The sequence below is a fragment of the Oppia nitens genome, unplaced genomic scaffold (assembly GCF_028296485.1).
Source record: "Oppia nitens isolate AA-2021 unplaced genomic scaffold, nextdenovo-longstitch-racon4-pilon3 scaffold28_pilon_pilon_pilon, whole genome shotgun sequence".
Classification (NCBI taxonomy): domain Eukaryota; kingdom Metazoa; phylum Arthropoda; class Arachnida; order Sarcoptiformes; family Oppiidae; genus Oppia; species Oppia nitens.
Window position 1 is genome coordinate 295364 of NW_026533208.1, and position 18312 is coordinate 313675.

Below are 18312 nucleotides of genomic sequence, written 5' to 3' on the forward strand. Positions count from 1 at the left end.
AATTAATATAAATCAAACACAAAACAATTAATATTATTCTGTTAATTATATATTATAATATTATATCATATATATATATTTACAGTATATATATATATATATATATAATAAATTAATTGTACATTAGTGTAATTAAAATATATATTTAAATATTAATTTTGTTTTTGTTATTATTTTTTTGTGCTAACTATAGTAAATTTTAACTAGCTAAATTTTTTTATATTATCATAATAGTTGTGAAATTTTCTAAACAATGCCAACATTAAGGTTGAGACCAATTAGTTTTGATATATACAGTATAACCTTATACTATAGTATGGTATATAATGGTATGACGTGATTGAAGTAATTTTTATAACTTAAGTTTCAAACTTTTTTTTCTAATATAAGTTATATATATATATATATATATATATATATATATATATATATATATAWATATATTTATTTATAAGTAATTTAAAGTTATTAGGAATTTCTTGCATTAGTTTTTTTTTGTTTGTTGAATAACTTTTGTTTTGTCTGTAATAATTTCATAGAAAGAAACCTTGAATTCAATACATATATATATATAYAAACATTTTGATGGCTTAATAACAATAATAATAATAATGATAACAATAGTAGTAATAATAATCCATCCTTTGTATGGGTAATACATCCCATCCTTTTATAAATATATTAATAATATAGATATACTCAGTATATATATATATAAATCTATTACTAGTTTTTTTGTTATACAAGTAATATCAAACAACTAAAAACAATCAAACATATAAAATATATAAGTTTCTCTTTATTATTATAATAAAAATATAACTTTTCAATTAATAAATGTATAATAATTATTGTTGATATATATATATATATTTAAATATATTATTTGAGAAAATATAGTTTTTTTTAACAAAAAATATGAAACTACAATTATCATTCAATATTTTCAATAGCATATCAATATGTTTGCTATTGATATGTTTGCAACAAAATTATATACTAAGTCAACGATACCGCAACCCTAACCCCAATAATAATAATAATAATAATAGGCGGCTAAACGGTCGGTCCAATAGAGACGATACAATCATAAATGTCTATCCGGGCGGCGGCGGCGGCGACTCTAAGCCGGGCAGTTATGATGAAGACGCTGGTGTACCTCCCGGTGCTAACAAACGGCCGACTATAGTGGTTGAGAAACCGGTAGATATTGTACCCGAAAACAAACAACAGCCGCTGCCACCACCAAAACAATATGACCCGAAACCAGTACAAAATGACGAAACAAATGATGAAAACGATGAAGAAGTAGTCAAGAATTATTCGGACGAAAAAATTGTATGAATTTTTATTTTGGGATAAAATTTCTTGTATTTTATATWAAATTTTTAAAGTTATAATCTGATAATAATAATACTAAATTAGTTGTAAAATACTGTATTGATATGATTGCTAATAAAAAAAGGGTGCCAACGGATGCATATGTGTGCCATACTATCAGTGCGACGACGGAAACATTATAACCGACGGATCCGGTATTATTGATCCGCGAAAGATACCAAAGAAGGAGATCCCATTGGTAAGAGTTATCCGCTTTTTTTAAAAAGTCATTAATGTTAAAAAATATATTTATTTATTTTATTGTTTTAAAAGGACGCCAATTATAAGCCCCCGTTTTGCGGTACATTTCACGTATGCTGTAGCGACCCGACAGAGGCGTCCACTACTAAACCGTACGTTCATCAGTGCGGTATCAGAAACCCGTCGGGTATTAATCGGCGAATTTTGTCGCCCGATGCAAAAGGCGAATCCGATTTCGGTGAGTGGCCGTGGATGGCGGCCGTACTCAAAGTGGAAAACGGTATCAATTTGTTTCAGTGCGGCGGTGTACTTATCGACCACCAACACGTCCTAACGGTTGTCCATTGTGTGGCTCCCTATGCGTGAGTATCTATACACACATACTGTCCAAACTTTCACATACCTGTCCCGTATATTCTATAATTAGTTTTTTTTTATAAATATAATATGATTATGTATTTAGGGTAAAACGGTATAACTTTTATTTAGTTTTTTTGATTGTTTAAAATTATATATATATTTTTTCAACAATTAAAAAACAAACAAACAGTTATAGCAAACAGTATGAACTGGTAGTCCGTTTGGGCGAATGGGATACMCARCATACCAACGAATTTTACGCACACGAAGACTATACGGTCGAATCGGTTGCGATGCACCCGAACTTCAGGAACGGTAGCCTATGGAACGACATCGCCGTATTGACACTAAACAAAAAAGTTGAATTCAAGCCCCATATCGATAGCATTTGTTTGCCGACATCCACTCAGGATAACTTTGATGGCATGGATTGCGTGACTACCGGTTGGGGTAAAAGTGCTTACAGTAGTGATAGTGATTGATTGATTGATTATTATTATTATTTTATATTAAAAAAATTATATAAGAAACCATAGAAATACAACAAAAAAATCAAATAATTTATTATAATTTTTTTGTCATTTTTATATTTACAATAAATGTAAAAATATATATATATAATGTTTTTCTCCCAACAATATTAACACATCAAAACTTATTTTCATTATATAGAAGGGGGCAGTTATTCAAATATCTTAAAGGAAGTAAAGCTACCGGTGCTCAATCATTATGACTGTCAAACAGCACTAAGACAAACACGACTGGGCAATCGTTTCAGGTATTAAAACCATATATATATATTTATAAATGTTTATGTAATTGTTGAGACAATAATAACAACAACAAYCTAAAAAAATATGATATTTCAATTCAAACGGTTCAGTTTACTTACTGGGYCTCAATAAGGGGGTACAGTCACTGGGGGGTAGAGTTGAAATTAAATGTCTTGAAAATAGCCCCCTCCCCCTTTGACATACCCTTTTTATATCAATTTTTTGTGTTGATGGAAAATATGGGTATTTTATTTGATATATGTGTACATATGAAACAATATATTAGTATTATAAATTGTTTTTTTTAAATATTTTTAATATATCAATATTTTTCTTATTGTATAAAAATAAATTGTATTTTATTTGTTTGTTTGTCTGTAGACTTCACGATAGCTTTTTATGCGCTGGAGGTGAGAAAGGGGTCGACAGCTGTAAGGGAGATGGAGGCGGACCTCTTGTAAGTCTCTAAACTAAACTAAAACAAAAAAAAATTATCATAAAATTGAGATGTATTGACTGTCAAGCAATTTAAATATATAYATATATAATAACAATAATAATGATGCAAATAATGTATTATATATTCAATATTATTATTATATCATTTATATACTGTATATATAAAGGTCTGCTACCGGAGTGACGGTACCTATGCATTGGCCGGACTCGTGGCGTAAGTGTCAATATTATTGATATACACTATAGTGTCTATAATTTCTATAGAAAGCCACATAATTTACATATCCCTGTGCTCTTGAACTGTTAATGAGCCCCCCCTCAATTATTTTATCATTAATTTATTTTTTTTTTTTTTTKGTGATACCATTGAGATTATCATCAAAAAAATAAATATTTTTTTGTTTACTATCATTAATTTCCATTTAATCATTTGTCAGTATAATTAACAGTAAAACAACAACAAAAACATATAAGCTATACTATAATATTAAATTTAATTTAAATTTAATATAATAATAATAATAATTTGTGCCTTTAGTTGGGGTATTGACTGCGGAAAGCCAGGTGTGCCCGGAGTTTATGTTAAAGTCTCACAATTTTTGCCGTGGATTACAAAACAAACGGGTCAACCGATTGAGGATTATTGGCCACAAATGAGTTAAACGAAAAATATATATATATATAAATATTATTTTTATTTTTAGCACTAATGGTGTCAATGGTATACCCGTATTGCAATGTATATTAAAATATGTATATTTAAAAAAAAGTTTATAAATTAAAAATTTTCATTATATATATAAATTATAAATATATTCATTTTGTAATCACATTTATTTTGTAATTTATTAATGTTATGCTTCAGTATTATTATTATAATAATAATAAKTTAAATTAAACTAAAAAAACAAATTATATCTAAATAAAAAAAAACAAATTTATGACTAATTTTAAATTATATAAAAACAACATAGTTTTACACACACATAAAAAATATTTAAATGACTTTTTTTAACAAAAAAAAAAATAATATTGTATAAATTATTACAATTAAAGTATAAATTTAAAATTCATAAATACATTAATTTAATTCAAATTTTATTAATTATTCATTGAGATCTTAAGTGGGGAGTTATGGTCTCATAAATCCAATCTAAATACGAGCCAACTTTTGTATAGACACCGGGACTGTCCTTACGGCCGCAACCGATACCGAAGCTAATGATACCGATTTGATACCACAATCCCCGGTGCGGACAAAACAGTCCGCCGCCGCCGTCGCCATCGCARGCGTCGTGTCCGAYATCGCCGCCACATATGGCCGTATCGGGAAACTGATAGCTGGCCCCTAAATGTACGCTCAGGGACTGTTGGCATTGGGTTCGGTTCCAAATGGGAACATCCACTTCCTTTAATACCCGGGAATAGTCGTCTCCTATTATTTTCAGTCAAAAAAAATATTATMTAATTTAATTTAATTTTAGTATAAATTAATTAATTGTCATTTTTAGTTTAATTACTATTCAATTATAAAAATAATTAAAAATAATAAAATATTTATATAAAACAATTTATTTTTAATTTGTTATTATTGTTGTTGTTATTTACGGTACTATTAATCATAATTAGTCTAATAATAACTTAAAATAGTAAATAAAAAAAATTAAATGATATCTCCTATAAATAATAGTTTTTTTCTATTACTGTAYTATATATTAATTAATTAATTAAATTAATTATTTTTGTTTGTTTGTTTATAATTTAGTAAATTGTTTGCATTATAATTGTTTAAATTCTGTTTAATAATAATAATAAATGACTTATAATTAATTAATTTTAATTTTTTTAAAAAAATAATTTAATTAAAAAATAGTTATTTTTATWTATATAAATACTTGTAGACATACTTTCATTTCTCTTTCCCCAACCAGTTATGAAACACTTGGTGTCCATCAATTGGCTGTTATAGTCGTCATCATCAGCGGCAGCAAAGGTGTCATTGTTTGGCAGACAAACAATGTTAACGTTTGGTCTCTTAGTGATCGACCGGTTCAGTTGAATCAGTGCGATGTCATTGACAAGWGTTTTGTTATCAAACTATTTGTTTTGTTTTTCAAAACAAATAAAATTTAAAAAAAATTTAATATTATTTATCAAACAATATAATTATAGATTATTTATATCTGTTTTCATTCATTCATTCATTCATTAATCCATTCAATTAAATTCATTCGTATGAGAAAAATATAATCTAAAAAAAACAATAACTAATTAAATGATTTATATAAATGATATTTTATAGTAACCGACAACAACAAAATATACACGACATATACGGCTATATATATAATAATAATAATAATAATAATATACCAATTATTTAATAATCATATCTTATAATTGTTTTGGTTTTTTGTTTGGGACATACATTTGGATGAAGATATATGTCATTCACTGGTAATTCTTCATGTATTTCGGGCTCTTTATTGGTCGACACATCATATTCACCGACTCTTACTTTCAGAGTATCTGGTTTTCTGATAAAAAGTTTTTTTTAGATTAATTAATTAATTATCAGTCAATTAATTAATTAACAAATAAAAAAATGATAGAAAATGTTTTTTTTTGAAAAAAATTAATTACAAGTCGTCGACACAATGGGCAGCAGTTAACAGCCATTTCTGGTCAATAAGTTCAGCGCCGCATAAGTATAAGTCCTGGTCGGCCACTAATATTGCCGCCTAAATATAGGGTTGGTTTTTAGATATATTGTAATTAATTAAAGTTAATAATAATATTTAGTTAATAATAGTTAATAAAAAAGTATTGCATTACATGCCAACCCCATTCACCAAACTCGGCAAAGTTGTCGATATTTGAGTCAAACTCTTTTTTACCACAATTTTCTGATAATATTCTTGTATTATAATCATCAGTTAGGCTGTCATCATAGGTCAGTGTCGTCTCATTAATGTTAACACAACAAACTATATATATAAATATATATATATATATTAATAATTGACAAAACAATTATATGATGAGTTGATAATTGCAAATGATTTAAATTATTTTTTAAATAATTATTAATTAATTAATAGACAGACTTTAAAATGCAATAATAGTTATTTGTTTTTTGTTGAATATAATTATAGTAATTAACTAATTAATTGTTACCTTCATTACTGAACGCACAGTACGAGTATAACTGTCCTCCAGTGGTCACACACTGCCAATAGTCCATACATTTACACATCAAGTCCTCTGTATTATCTATTATACAATAATATTATATATGATATAAGTTTAGAAAAATACAGTACAGTATATAATTAAGTATTTTATTTTAATTATATATATATTTATATATTCTATATATAAAATGTTAGCTAAAAATACTAAAATTTTTTCGGGGATTTTTTCACATCATTAATATTAACATTAATTGATTAGCAGAAAAAATAATAATATTAGGCAAACAAAATTTTGGCATAAAAAATAATTAACTAATATAATATTTTAAATATACTTTATATATATAAATTTATATTAATATATCTGTATATATATTATTTGCCTTATTAGTTATGTATATCTTTATAAACCAATTAAAGTGTAAATTATGAAAAAAATTCAAAAAAAAATTTGTTATCTAATTATACCATTAAATTAAAGCATTAAATATCCGCATTTAAAATTATATTAAATATATATTTACACACAGTAGTAGTTTATATAAATATTAGTTTTATCTAAAAATTATATCTAAATATTATTATTTAAGATTAGACACTATGATTATATAATACATAAATACTATTTATTTATTTATTTATATTTTTTGAATGAGTCATACATTTTCCAGTTTCCTAAAACTTATAATTAATATTTAAATTAAATTTTTTTATATATATATACTTTGCATAAGTTGATTATATAGTAAAGTAATGTTATTAATATAATTACTGGAAAAAAATATGTAAATAATAAAAGATAAAAATTATATTAAATAGAAATTATTATTATTATTATTATTATTACTTACTTTCACACTCTATTAAGTTAGTCAACAATAATAATAATGATAAACAAAATATTAATGTTTGTTGAAATAGTGTTTTCACTATATGGTAGTCAAACATAGTTTTGAAATTAAAAAAATTTATTTTTAACTAAATTATATATTTAAATATATTATTAATATTTCTTTTAAAAAAATACCATTACAGTATTTACACACAATTTTTAATTTAAACAAAAAATAATTATTAGATAATTCTAATAGTTATATAACTAAATTATAACAAAGTTTTTTTTTATAAATTATGGAAAATAATTTTTGTTGTCTAATGTAATAATGATAATAATAATAATGGGAAAAAACTTCAATATTTTAGCGGAAAAATTGTTTTCAAAAGTAAAATTGAAACTTTAAAAATTAAATAAAATTGTTGTGTGCTTTACGTATAACAACAACAAATAATAATTGTAATAATAATAATAATAATACAATTAGTGGGTCATCGGGTCTATCAGTGCCCGCCATAAGTGCATACAATCTCTCTCTCTCTCTCTCTCTCTCTCTCTCTAAATTGTGAGGCCAACAAAACAATCAGCAATTTTGTTGTTGAAAATTTGATTTATGGATAACAATAACTAACATTTTTCTTATACTATGTTAAATGTATATACAGTATATATTGAACAATACATCTAAACAACGATTAAAAGCGATTTTTTAAAAAATAAAAAGTTTCAGCCATTGATTAGTTTATTTGAAAAATGTAAAACAATTTTTTTATATAAATAATAATAACAAATAAAATAGTTAATTATTTTTTCATATAAGAAATATATATATAAATATATATATACTAAAACTTCTATCTATAAAAAAAATAATTAGTTATTGAAATCAATTTTAACTCAGTTATTGTGTAATAATTTTTTTTAAAACCGTATTTTTCCAATAGTCTAAATCATTTATTGGCAATAATAAATTATTGCACTTATTGTAATCACTTGAAATAATACAAAATTAATAATTAGCAACAAATAAATGTTGATTGCTTACCAAATTTTTTAATTATCAAAATAAATAAATATTTTGTGGACACTATTTTTCAAAAAAAAGTTTAGAAAGAGAGAGAGAGAGAGAGAGAGAGAGAGAGAGAGAGAGAGATTTATTATTTAGGTTATAAAACATTGGCTAATATTATATAATACTGTATAAACGGTATATTTAAACATTGATTATACAGCCATTGACCCACTATTAATGTATTATCTAAAGTGCATTTAGCCATATATATTGACATTTTTTACAGTATGACATCACATTTCCGTAACACAAAAAATATGATCTAGCTAAAAAATTGGTGTAAATCTTTAAAAAATAATTATTTACAATAATTAATTAATTAAAAAAATATTTACAACCCATTTAATTTCATATACAACAACAAACAACACACCCTTTTAATTGTTGCCTAAATATATAGATATATATATATATATATATATATATAATGTTTTATTTTAATTATTCACAACTATTTACTTGTGTGTGTGTGTGTGTGTGTGTGTGTGTTTACACATAACTATATTAGTTATTACTTATTTTTTTTAAATATATAGATAATAAAAATATTTTTGATGATAATTATTATTTAATTTCAAATCTATATAATTTAGCACACATTACACTTATACAAACAACTTACATATAAAGAAACTGTATACAAAAATTTTACCATTTAGTTATGTTATGTTTGTATATATATATGACCTATTTAATTATTATGTATTTTTTACTGTACCTGCTAATATGTTTTAAAACAATTGGCTATTTTGAATAATAATAATAACTTTATAAAAATTAAAAATTATATATATATATATATATAATTTATATTAATATATTTAAGCGTATATAATCAACCATTAAATTTTTTTTTGTGAATGAGATTTACTATGCATATACAGTTAATAAATAATATTTATGTAGAGATAGTATTGATAAAAAAATTTTTTTTTTTGATACTTACTTTAAAATCTAAAACTTGATTTATTTGTTTGTTTTTTTGTTTAATAATTTTCTGTTAGTTTTAAATGTTTAAATTTAACAGTTTAACAATATTTGTTATTAGATAATTGTCAAACAATTTTTATTTAAAAAAAAAAATTAATATTTTTCAGTGTTATACTTATCATTTTAAAATCATACAAATTTTAAATATGAATTTTACTTTCAATATACTATAAAAATACAATAAAAATGTTTAGATAAACTGTTTATTATCTGATTATTATTTTTAATAATAATAAAATGAATTGAGTACCATTGAATTTAATTTAAATTTATTAACATTGATTTTTTTTTGTTAAATTTTAAAATTTTACATTTAAAAAAAATTATATTGACTGCATAAATTATAATTTATTAATTCAACTAAAATAATGTGTAATTTATTTTCTTACATTAAAAAAATAGTTTTCAATAAATTAATAACAAATTATGAAAATTATATATTATATTACTAAAACTTAGCTGAAAATATTTTTAGCAAATATATACAGTAGATTGTTATCAACTATATATACAGTATATAATACAAGTATAAATTAAATATTTTATAATATAAATTTATATATTATTTTTTTCAAAAGATAATACCACCCAAGTGTTTAGGCCAACAATTAGTTAAGTAATATAAATTGTTTGAGTATAATAAACAATATTGTTTAAACAAAAAAAAAATAATAATAATATTTGCATTAAATAAAACTTTATATCATTTATGATTTTATTGAGATAATGAGATAAACTTGTAATATATTTTTTATCGGGGATTTTTAAAAAAAAAACAATGATGTATATTTTAAATAATAATAATAATAATAAACTAATTACTGATATTTTTATGAAAATTTAATTCATATGAATTAATGATTTATAAAGTCTCTATGATTTAAAGATAATTTCAAATACAATTGCTTTAAAAGACTATTTAACAAAAATTTTTAAAATACCATTAAAAGTAGTAAAACAACTAAATGTTTTTTTTGGTCAAAATTACTAAATAATTTTTTACTAAATAAAAATTTTTACTATGGGTTTTAAATGTTATTAAGTTATTTAAGTGGCGTTTAAGTAATTATTATTATTATTATTACTTGTGAAAAGCATTTTGTTAAATAATTAATAGACACACAAAATAATACACTGAGAAAGTTATGCAACAATTAATTAATTAAATTAAATTATAATTAAAATATTTGTCATTGAACTTTTATAAATGTTTTCTATAAAGATTTTAAATACCTGTAAATTAATGTGTTTTTAAAACCATATAATCTCTCTCTCTCTCTCTCTCTCTCTCTCTCTCTCTCTCTCTCTCTCTCTCTCTCTCTCTCTCTCTCTCTGTGTTTTACTATAAAAAAATTAATAACTTTTTTGACACTTTGCATAACATTATAAGACTATTATTATTATTAAAATAATTATAAAAATTATGTGTTTTTATAGAAAAAACTCGTTAAAGTCAACTATAAATAAATAAACAAATAAATATATTATTTTCAAGTTAATTAACATTTTAGGGTTTTTAATGGAAAAAATATAACATAAAATTTTTTAATAATATTTTTACATAATTTTAATTATATAAATATATATATTTTTGTATTTAACACTCAACAAAAAAATATTTGAATTATTTTAAAACATATTTTTAATATATAAATATTTTGTTTATGTATATGTGTGTGTGAGTGTGTGTGAGTGTGTATGTATGTATGTATGTATGTATGTATATATATATGTGTGTGTGTGTGTGTGTGTGTGTGTGTGTGTGTGTGTGTGTGAGTGAGTGAGTGTTTGTGTCTAAACTTTAGACTCTAAAGTCTTGGTACTGAACAGTGATATTATTTTTGAAATAAGCGGTAGAATTAAGTTCTTGAGAAACGAGATGTCGGTCTCTGGAGTGGTTGGCCTGTGGTGTGGCCTCACAGAGATGTAGGCGTTTCTCCGTGAAGGCAGGGATTACAGTCAAAGAGTGAGACTGACAACAGTTAGTGTGTGTGTATGTGTGTGTGAGTCCTGTTTTGTTGCCGCATATGTGATGCCACGGATAGTGTGGTTCACACAACATATGTATGAAAATATATATAAAAATTTAATAAATATTATATAATATATATATATATATATATATATATAGAAATACATGAATTGCTTATAAACTATATGAATGTATTGAAGAAAAAGAGAGAGAGAGAGATAAAACTTGTTATAACTTTTTTTGCTTAACAAACTTTAAGCTTTTATTTCAAACTACTATTTATTCAAACCTCTCTTTCCAATAATAATATTGTTTATGTTTTTTTTATCATTATTATTATCGTTATTATATGTCAATTATTATCCCTCAATTAATAATTCATATATTGCTAAAAAAACAAACAAAATTACTACTATATGTGTGTGTGTTTTAGTATGTATTTAAGCAAATTAATAAACCATTGAATTAATTTAATTTGTGTTGTTTTGCTTTTATTATAATAATAATAATATTTTGTTTTGTTTATTTGATTTAATTTTCAAATACAAGAAAAAAACTTTTTTTATCAGTGTTTATATGATTATATAAGTATTAAATAGATTTTAAAAAATAAATATATTTAAGTGTTTATACCGGTATATACTAATGTTTTTATAAATTAAAAAATAAAATTGTTTTTTCCTTATAAAACTAATGTGTAATGAAAGTTATTATCGACATAAACAACAACAACAACGAAAATAAACTAAATCTATATTTAAGTGTTGTTTTTGAAAAAAATAAATAATAATAATAATAAAAATTTTGTTTAATGATGTGAAACGCAAAAATCAATCGATAAGTTGTTCAACTGATTTGATTTACTAAATCATATGAAAGTTTATTTATATATACATATACTGTATATTATATTATACTTATATATATAAAAAAGTTTGTTTTGCAACAGTTTTGTATTATTATTATTATTAGTCGTGAACTAAGTTTTAACAGCAAATATATTATATATATATATTGAGAGATCGTTCAACTCTTCCCAAAAAAAACTTAAACACTAATTCAACGAAAAAATAATAATAAATATTATTTTGAAATAAGTGATAGTCAGGTGAGCGCCCAAACTAATTGCCAATTGATTTATAATTTGCATGAATTGCAAGTATCATAGTATATATCATTCAATATTATGTAAAAAGTTATATTATATATATACAGTATATTCAATATATATATATTTGTTTGACACCTTTCCAACAGATGATAGTTTTTCTGCTGCAGCGCCGGTATTAATGGGATTTTTGGCGATTAAAATAATAATAATAAATAAACTGTGAATTTATGATATTTTTTTTTTGATTTGATTTGATTTTATTTTGGATAACCAATAAAATATTGTGCCCGAAAAAAAACTACTACTACTACTACTAAACAGCAAACATTTTTTTCGCCCAAATATTTGATGAAATATTTTATATATATATATATGTGATATAAATATACTGTAAATTATTTATGTGTTATGTGTCTGAATACTACAGTACAGTACTATTTTTGAAGATTGCATCGCACATCCTATGGTGAACCACTCAATAACTTATTATACCGTACATACCGTACCAAATATACTGTATATCGTGGGTCCCGACATATATAATAAAGCTCAGGGAGTAGTAGTATTGGTGGAAGAAGTCCTTGAAATATTTTTTGGTTAAAAAAATTGTTTTCCACTTAAGGAGTCTACCAAATGAAACTTTCTTTTTTATGAAAAAAATTACAGTATATTATATGTGTGTTTAAAATATATATATATATATAACTTAAAGAAAGAGAGAGATGAGTGAAAGTCTTCAAAAAAAAAAATCTTCAAAAATATCTCTGAAAACTAACGTCTCCGTGAATTACTAAATATATATATATATATATATATATATATATATATATATATATATATATTTGTTATCATTTTTATTTTTTGATTGTGTGATTATTATCGTTACGTAAAATAATATATATATATATATTTATTAAACTATAGCGGCTTTTCAAATGCTGATAACAAACAACAACAACAAAAATATAGTGAATGTATTTAAATGGCAAACACACTGTTTAAACATATGTTATGATAGCTGAATGATAACTACACTATTATTATTATTATTAGTATTGTTTGTTATATAATATATTTATATGTAACCAACAATATAAAAAAATAGTCGGAACTGTTTTAGATATATCATAGAGTGTGAACTCATGCGATATACTTTTATATACAGTGATAGATAGATAGATAAGCCCAACAACACACACAATCACATATCACTCCTGGTTTTAAAACTAAAAGTACAAAAAAATTTTTATTATAGAGATATTGATAGTGACTATAATAATAATAATAATCTCTAATCATATTGAATAATAATAATAATATCATTATTATTTGTTTATTATTTTTTTGTGAAAAGTCCATTGAATTATAAATTACAGTAATAAGTGAGATAACAGACACATACACACACACAAAGTGCAACAGTTTTTTTTATCGCCGATTGTGTGAGTGAACAGTCAATTGGTTGGCATCCCTGACATCCCTATCTATACCCCATTGCTATCCCATTGCAATCATTACCATCGCTGCCATCACTGGTTAGGATCACTCCGTGTGTCGACCAGAAGAATAATAAGAAGAAGAAATAACACATACATACCCTCTCCGGCCTCACATTTGCCTTAAGGCTTATAGTGTGTGTGTGTGTTGAGTGAGTAGCACTTGTAGTGTACCTGTGCTTAACAAAGTGAACGCCAGAATCTCTCTCTCTCTCTCTCTCTCTCTCTCTCTCTCTCTCTCTCTCTCTCTCGTTCTTCGCATACCTTTTTTCTTGGCTCTCAGACATACATTTAAAGCAATTATATTAAAAAAAGAGAGAGAAAAAAAAGGTCTGTAAAAGTTATGTACAAAAGATCCATAAAAAGGTAAACTCAACCAACAAAACAAAACACAGGACTTTAATTTTTTTTGTGTATAAAGAAAGAGAGAGAAACAAAAATTGAACGTAAAAATCAAAACATACACAAAAAATATCCACAAAAAACTATATAAAAAAATTTTTTTTGAGACAAAATGCAGACAACGTGTTGAACATCAAAAAATAAAAATACTGTAATAATAATAATAATAATTAAAACAAAAAATCAAAAAACAATGACTACATTGAAGGCATACTGTCGTAAGTTTTCGCCAAATATTTTTGTTCAGACAAAATGCCAGAACTGTTTCCGAACCCGTGAAGTCCATTCGGCCGATGCCCTCGGAAAAGCTAAGGTATGACCTCCTAAAATCATTATCATCTATACCCTACCTGTGCTCTGTGTGTGTGTGTGTACCTATGCCTATGTGTTTGTTGTCTAGTATATGTCTATGACTCTATGTGCTCATTGTTAGCTATTTAATTCAAACAAACAAACAAAAAATTAACAAATTATTAATAATTTATTGCTTTTAAAACTAAAATCTTTGAAAAAAAACTTGAGTCTCATCTTTCTATAAATATATTTATTATATACAATACTATTCATATATTATTATTATTATTATTTAAAATATATATTGTTTTAATCACTTATTCATTCATTCATTCCCCAAAAAAACCCAATTTCTTTATTATTATTTTTTTTTGTTGTTGAAACAATTGGTTACTACAGTATAATATGTAGTATTTGTATAATATATATATATATAGTAATACATTATATATGATATTTAATATTATTATTATTATTATTATTATTATTATAAAAAATAATGTTTAGTGGATTTAAATGTTAAAAACTTCTCTCTCATCTCAAATCATAAAAATTATGTATTGAGTGCACAGTCTATTTACAGTCGATTATTGTGCACTTATTATCGTATATATACTGTATATATAAAGTGCATACCTGTATTTTACCTGTATATTATACAGTATTTTTTATTATTATCTATATATATATAGATACCAGTATATACACTCTATGTGTGTGTGTGTAATATATGTATGTTTTTTTAATATTAAAAAATGATTATTTTTTGTAACCAATATTTTTTCTGTTGCCCTTTAATATAAAAAAAATTGTTTCTACGATGACTTTACAACAAATATAAATAAATAACAAAAAAATGCTCAAAAAGTTTAATTATACTCAATATTCATCACACAAATTGCGTTAATAGTTTTTTTGAACTTATTTTTTATAAAAAAAAAAACATTTTCTGCTGCCATATAAAGTCATCACTTACTAAATAAATTAAATAAAAACCTTAAAATTTGTGCAATAATTTAGTTTATGTTTATATATATATACAGTATTTATACAAAAAGAGATGATTTTCATAGATATATTAAACCACAAAAAAAATAATTAGAGATTGTTTTCTAACCTAATATTTATATTATATATTATATCACATATAATAATATTAAATTTAATATATATATATATATAATATATGTCTTTGTCGGTTAATTATAAATGAATTAATATTATTATTATTATTATTTATATTTATGTAAATGTGTGGAGGATTCACATAATTATCGGGTGGTTTCGGCAATAAATTTATAATTCAAACTATTTTTGTTAATTCAAAAAAACTTTTCAAAAAATAAAGTTTATTATAGTTCAAAATATTTTTTAAAAGTTTTGTTGTTGTTGTTGATGATGATAATCATTACTATTATTTGCCTAATCTTTAACTTTTAATCCTCAATCAAATGGGTATATTTTGTTATGACATTCAAGTTAATACAGTGTGTTGTATTTTATTATAGCACATAATTTTTTTAGTAGATATTTAATAGTTTATATACTGTATTAATACTATATTAAATGCCTATTGAAAAGCCATCAGAAAAAAATAATACCTGCGATTTGTTTGTCAGGTTATACTGTATACAGTATATATATAAGCGGTGTAACTATTAATGTTTAACACTATTGAGATCACATAATACCTGTACATCAAAGGTATATACAGTATATAATAAAATAATAGTTAATACTATTTAAGTGTAAACTGCAAACCGAAATATTTATGAAAATCTTTTTATATATAAAAATAATTTGGACTCTGTTTGCAGTTTAACGCATAGCATAACAAATGTAACTAAAAAAACAGGTTATATATTATATTGTATTTATGGGATCTCTCTCTCTCTYTCTCTCTCTCTCTCTCTCTCTCTCTCTCTCTCTCTCTCTCTCTCTCTCTCTCTTTATTTCATTCATTCATTCATACATTCATATCAATTGATTTTTACATCCAATTCTTAAGGGAGTATTAGGAAGTGTTTTCATTTTACTGTACTATAGACTCAATACATGCAAAACTACTTATAAATTTATATATATGTTGTGTTCACATGTTATCCCTGTACTCATAAATATAATATATATAGACATATAGACATGAGGAGCGCACCGGTATGTCATGTCATACCATACCCCCACTCCTTTCATTCAATTTATTTAAACTATGATTTTTCGTGACAAAGTTGTTCCGATGAAAAAAAAATTCAGTACTACTTTTCAAAATGAAAAAAATAAATAAATAATAATTTCAAAAAATAAAAACAAATTTTTTTAAAGACACAAACACACAATACATATCTTTCATCAAATGCTAATACTGTATATAACTTTTTTTTAGTTATTAATAAAAAAAAAGTTATATAATTTTTAAAAAAATTATTATTATTGTGTGAATATACCGGTGCACACACACACACACACACACACACACACACAGTGTGTGTGTAAAGTTTGAACAGTGATTTAAATTATTGATATCTAGCTCTAGCTGTCTGTCCATTTGTATGTAAAAGCCATTATATTAGGGGTATATATATAAGGGTATGGTTGGTATGATATACCTGATAGTCAGTTTGACATCCATTTCCAGGTTTTTTTGTTTGTTTGTTGTTATTTTATTTTATTGATCAGTCAATAAACCTGGTTAGTTGAGTTGATGGGGAGTTGTTGTTGTTGTTTAGGGGCTCAAATAAATATTTTACATTTACATTAAATAAAACTATTTGGAGAAAAAATACACCAAAAAAATTTTTTTTTGTGGAAAATTATATCCAAAATTGATTTATTACTGTTTTTGACTCCAACTTTACTGACGACAAAAATATTTTATTTTTTTTCAATAAATAAATAAATAATATAAAAATAGACAATTTGTAAGTTAGATATATATATTATACTGTATATATAAATATAGATATACAGTATATTTCTAATGACTACCCCCGCCCCCCCAATAGTTGTATTATTTAATATATACAAGTTGTATATGTTATGTCTATTTTTGTAACCTATCATACCATATATGATGATAAACTTATATATAATTTAGACATTTAGTACTAATACAAGTACAGTATATATATATTGTACAGTATATACAATTGCTTTACCATCAAATGTCATCATAATATGTTTTTTTCAGTTTAATATTTTAATGATATTACAGTATATTGTATTAAAAATATTTTATTTTTTCTTGTCRTTATAATAGCTTTAGTCCTATTATATTATTTTTTTATTATACAGATATTATATAATAATAATAATAATAATACAAATTGAAGTCAATTTGAGAGATACGCCTATTTTTTATATTATTAAAAAAAACATTAAAACATTTGTACAAATATTGATACTAAATGTTATGTTATGTTAAATATCATATAATATATATATATATATTAAATAAAAGYCGAAAAATMTACAGTACTTTAATATATATGATAGTATAGTATAGACAAAGAGGTCGTCAAACCTGAAGAAGCAATTAATATGACTTATATTTTTTGATACAATTTTTTTTATACTAAACTTCTTCTTATTATTTATATTCTTCAACTTCTTATTCTTCTTTTGCTAATTTATATTCACTTCTTGTGAGTCTTTAGTTATAATAATAATAATAATAATAATAATGTTTAGTATTTTACAAGAAATACACATTTGTTTTAGATATGTCTGTTGTTAGTGAAGACAACTATTATTAGTAGTTTTTTTTKTTGTTATTT

General features: G+C 23.5%; 2 protein-coding genes across 2 annotated transcripts; one reads left to right on the forward strand and one right to left on the reverse strand.

The window, feature by feature from the left end:
- Window positions 1–939: 939 nt before the first annotated feature.
- LOC128954625 (phenoloxidase-activating factor 2-like) lies at window positions 940–3855 on the forward strand (the record flags this gene model as incomplete). Its single annotated transcript, XM_054300228.1, has 8 exons — window positions 940–1338; window positions 1466–1579; window positions 1654–1943; window positions 2132–2406; window positions 2614–2719; window positions 3096–3171; window positions 3341–3387; window positions 3712–3855. Coding segments are annotated over 8 exons (1431 nt in total), but the record flags the coding sequence as incomplete, so codon positions are not given.
- Window positions 3856–4282: 427 nt separating this feature from the next.
- On the reverse strand, window positions 4283–6429 carry LOC128954626 (phenoloxidase-activating factor 2-like). Its single transcript, XM_054300229.1, has 6 exons — window positions 6351–6429; window positions 6009–6160; window positions 5817–5914; window positions 5602–5710; window positions 5081–5270; window positions 4283–4608 (listed from the first exon to the last, which is right to left on the reverse strand). The coding sequence occupies exons 1-6, from the start codon at window positions 6427–6429 to the stop codon at window positions 4283–4285; spliced, it is 954 nt and encodes a 317-aa protein (XP_054156204.1).
- Between the last annotated feature and the right edge of the window lie 11883 nt (window positions 6430–18312).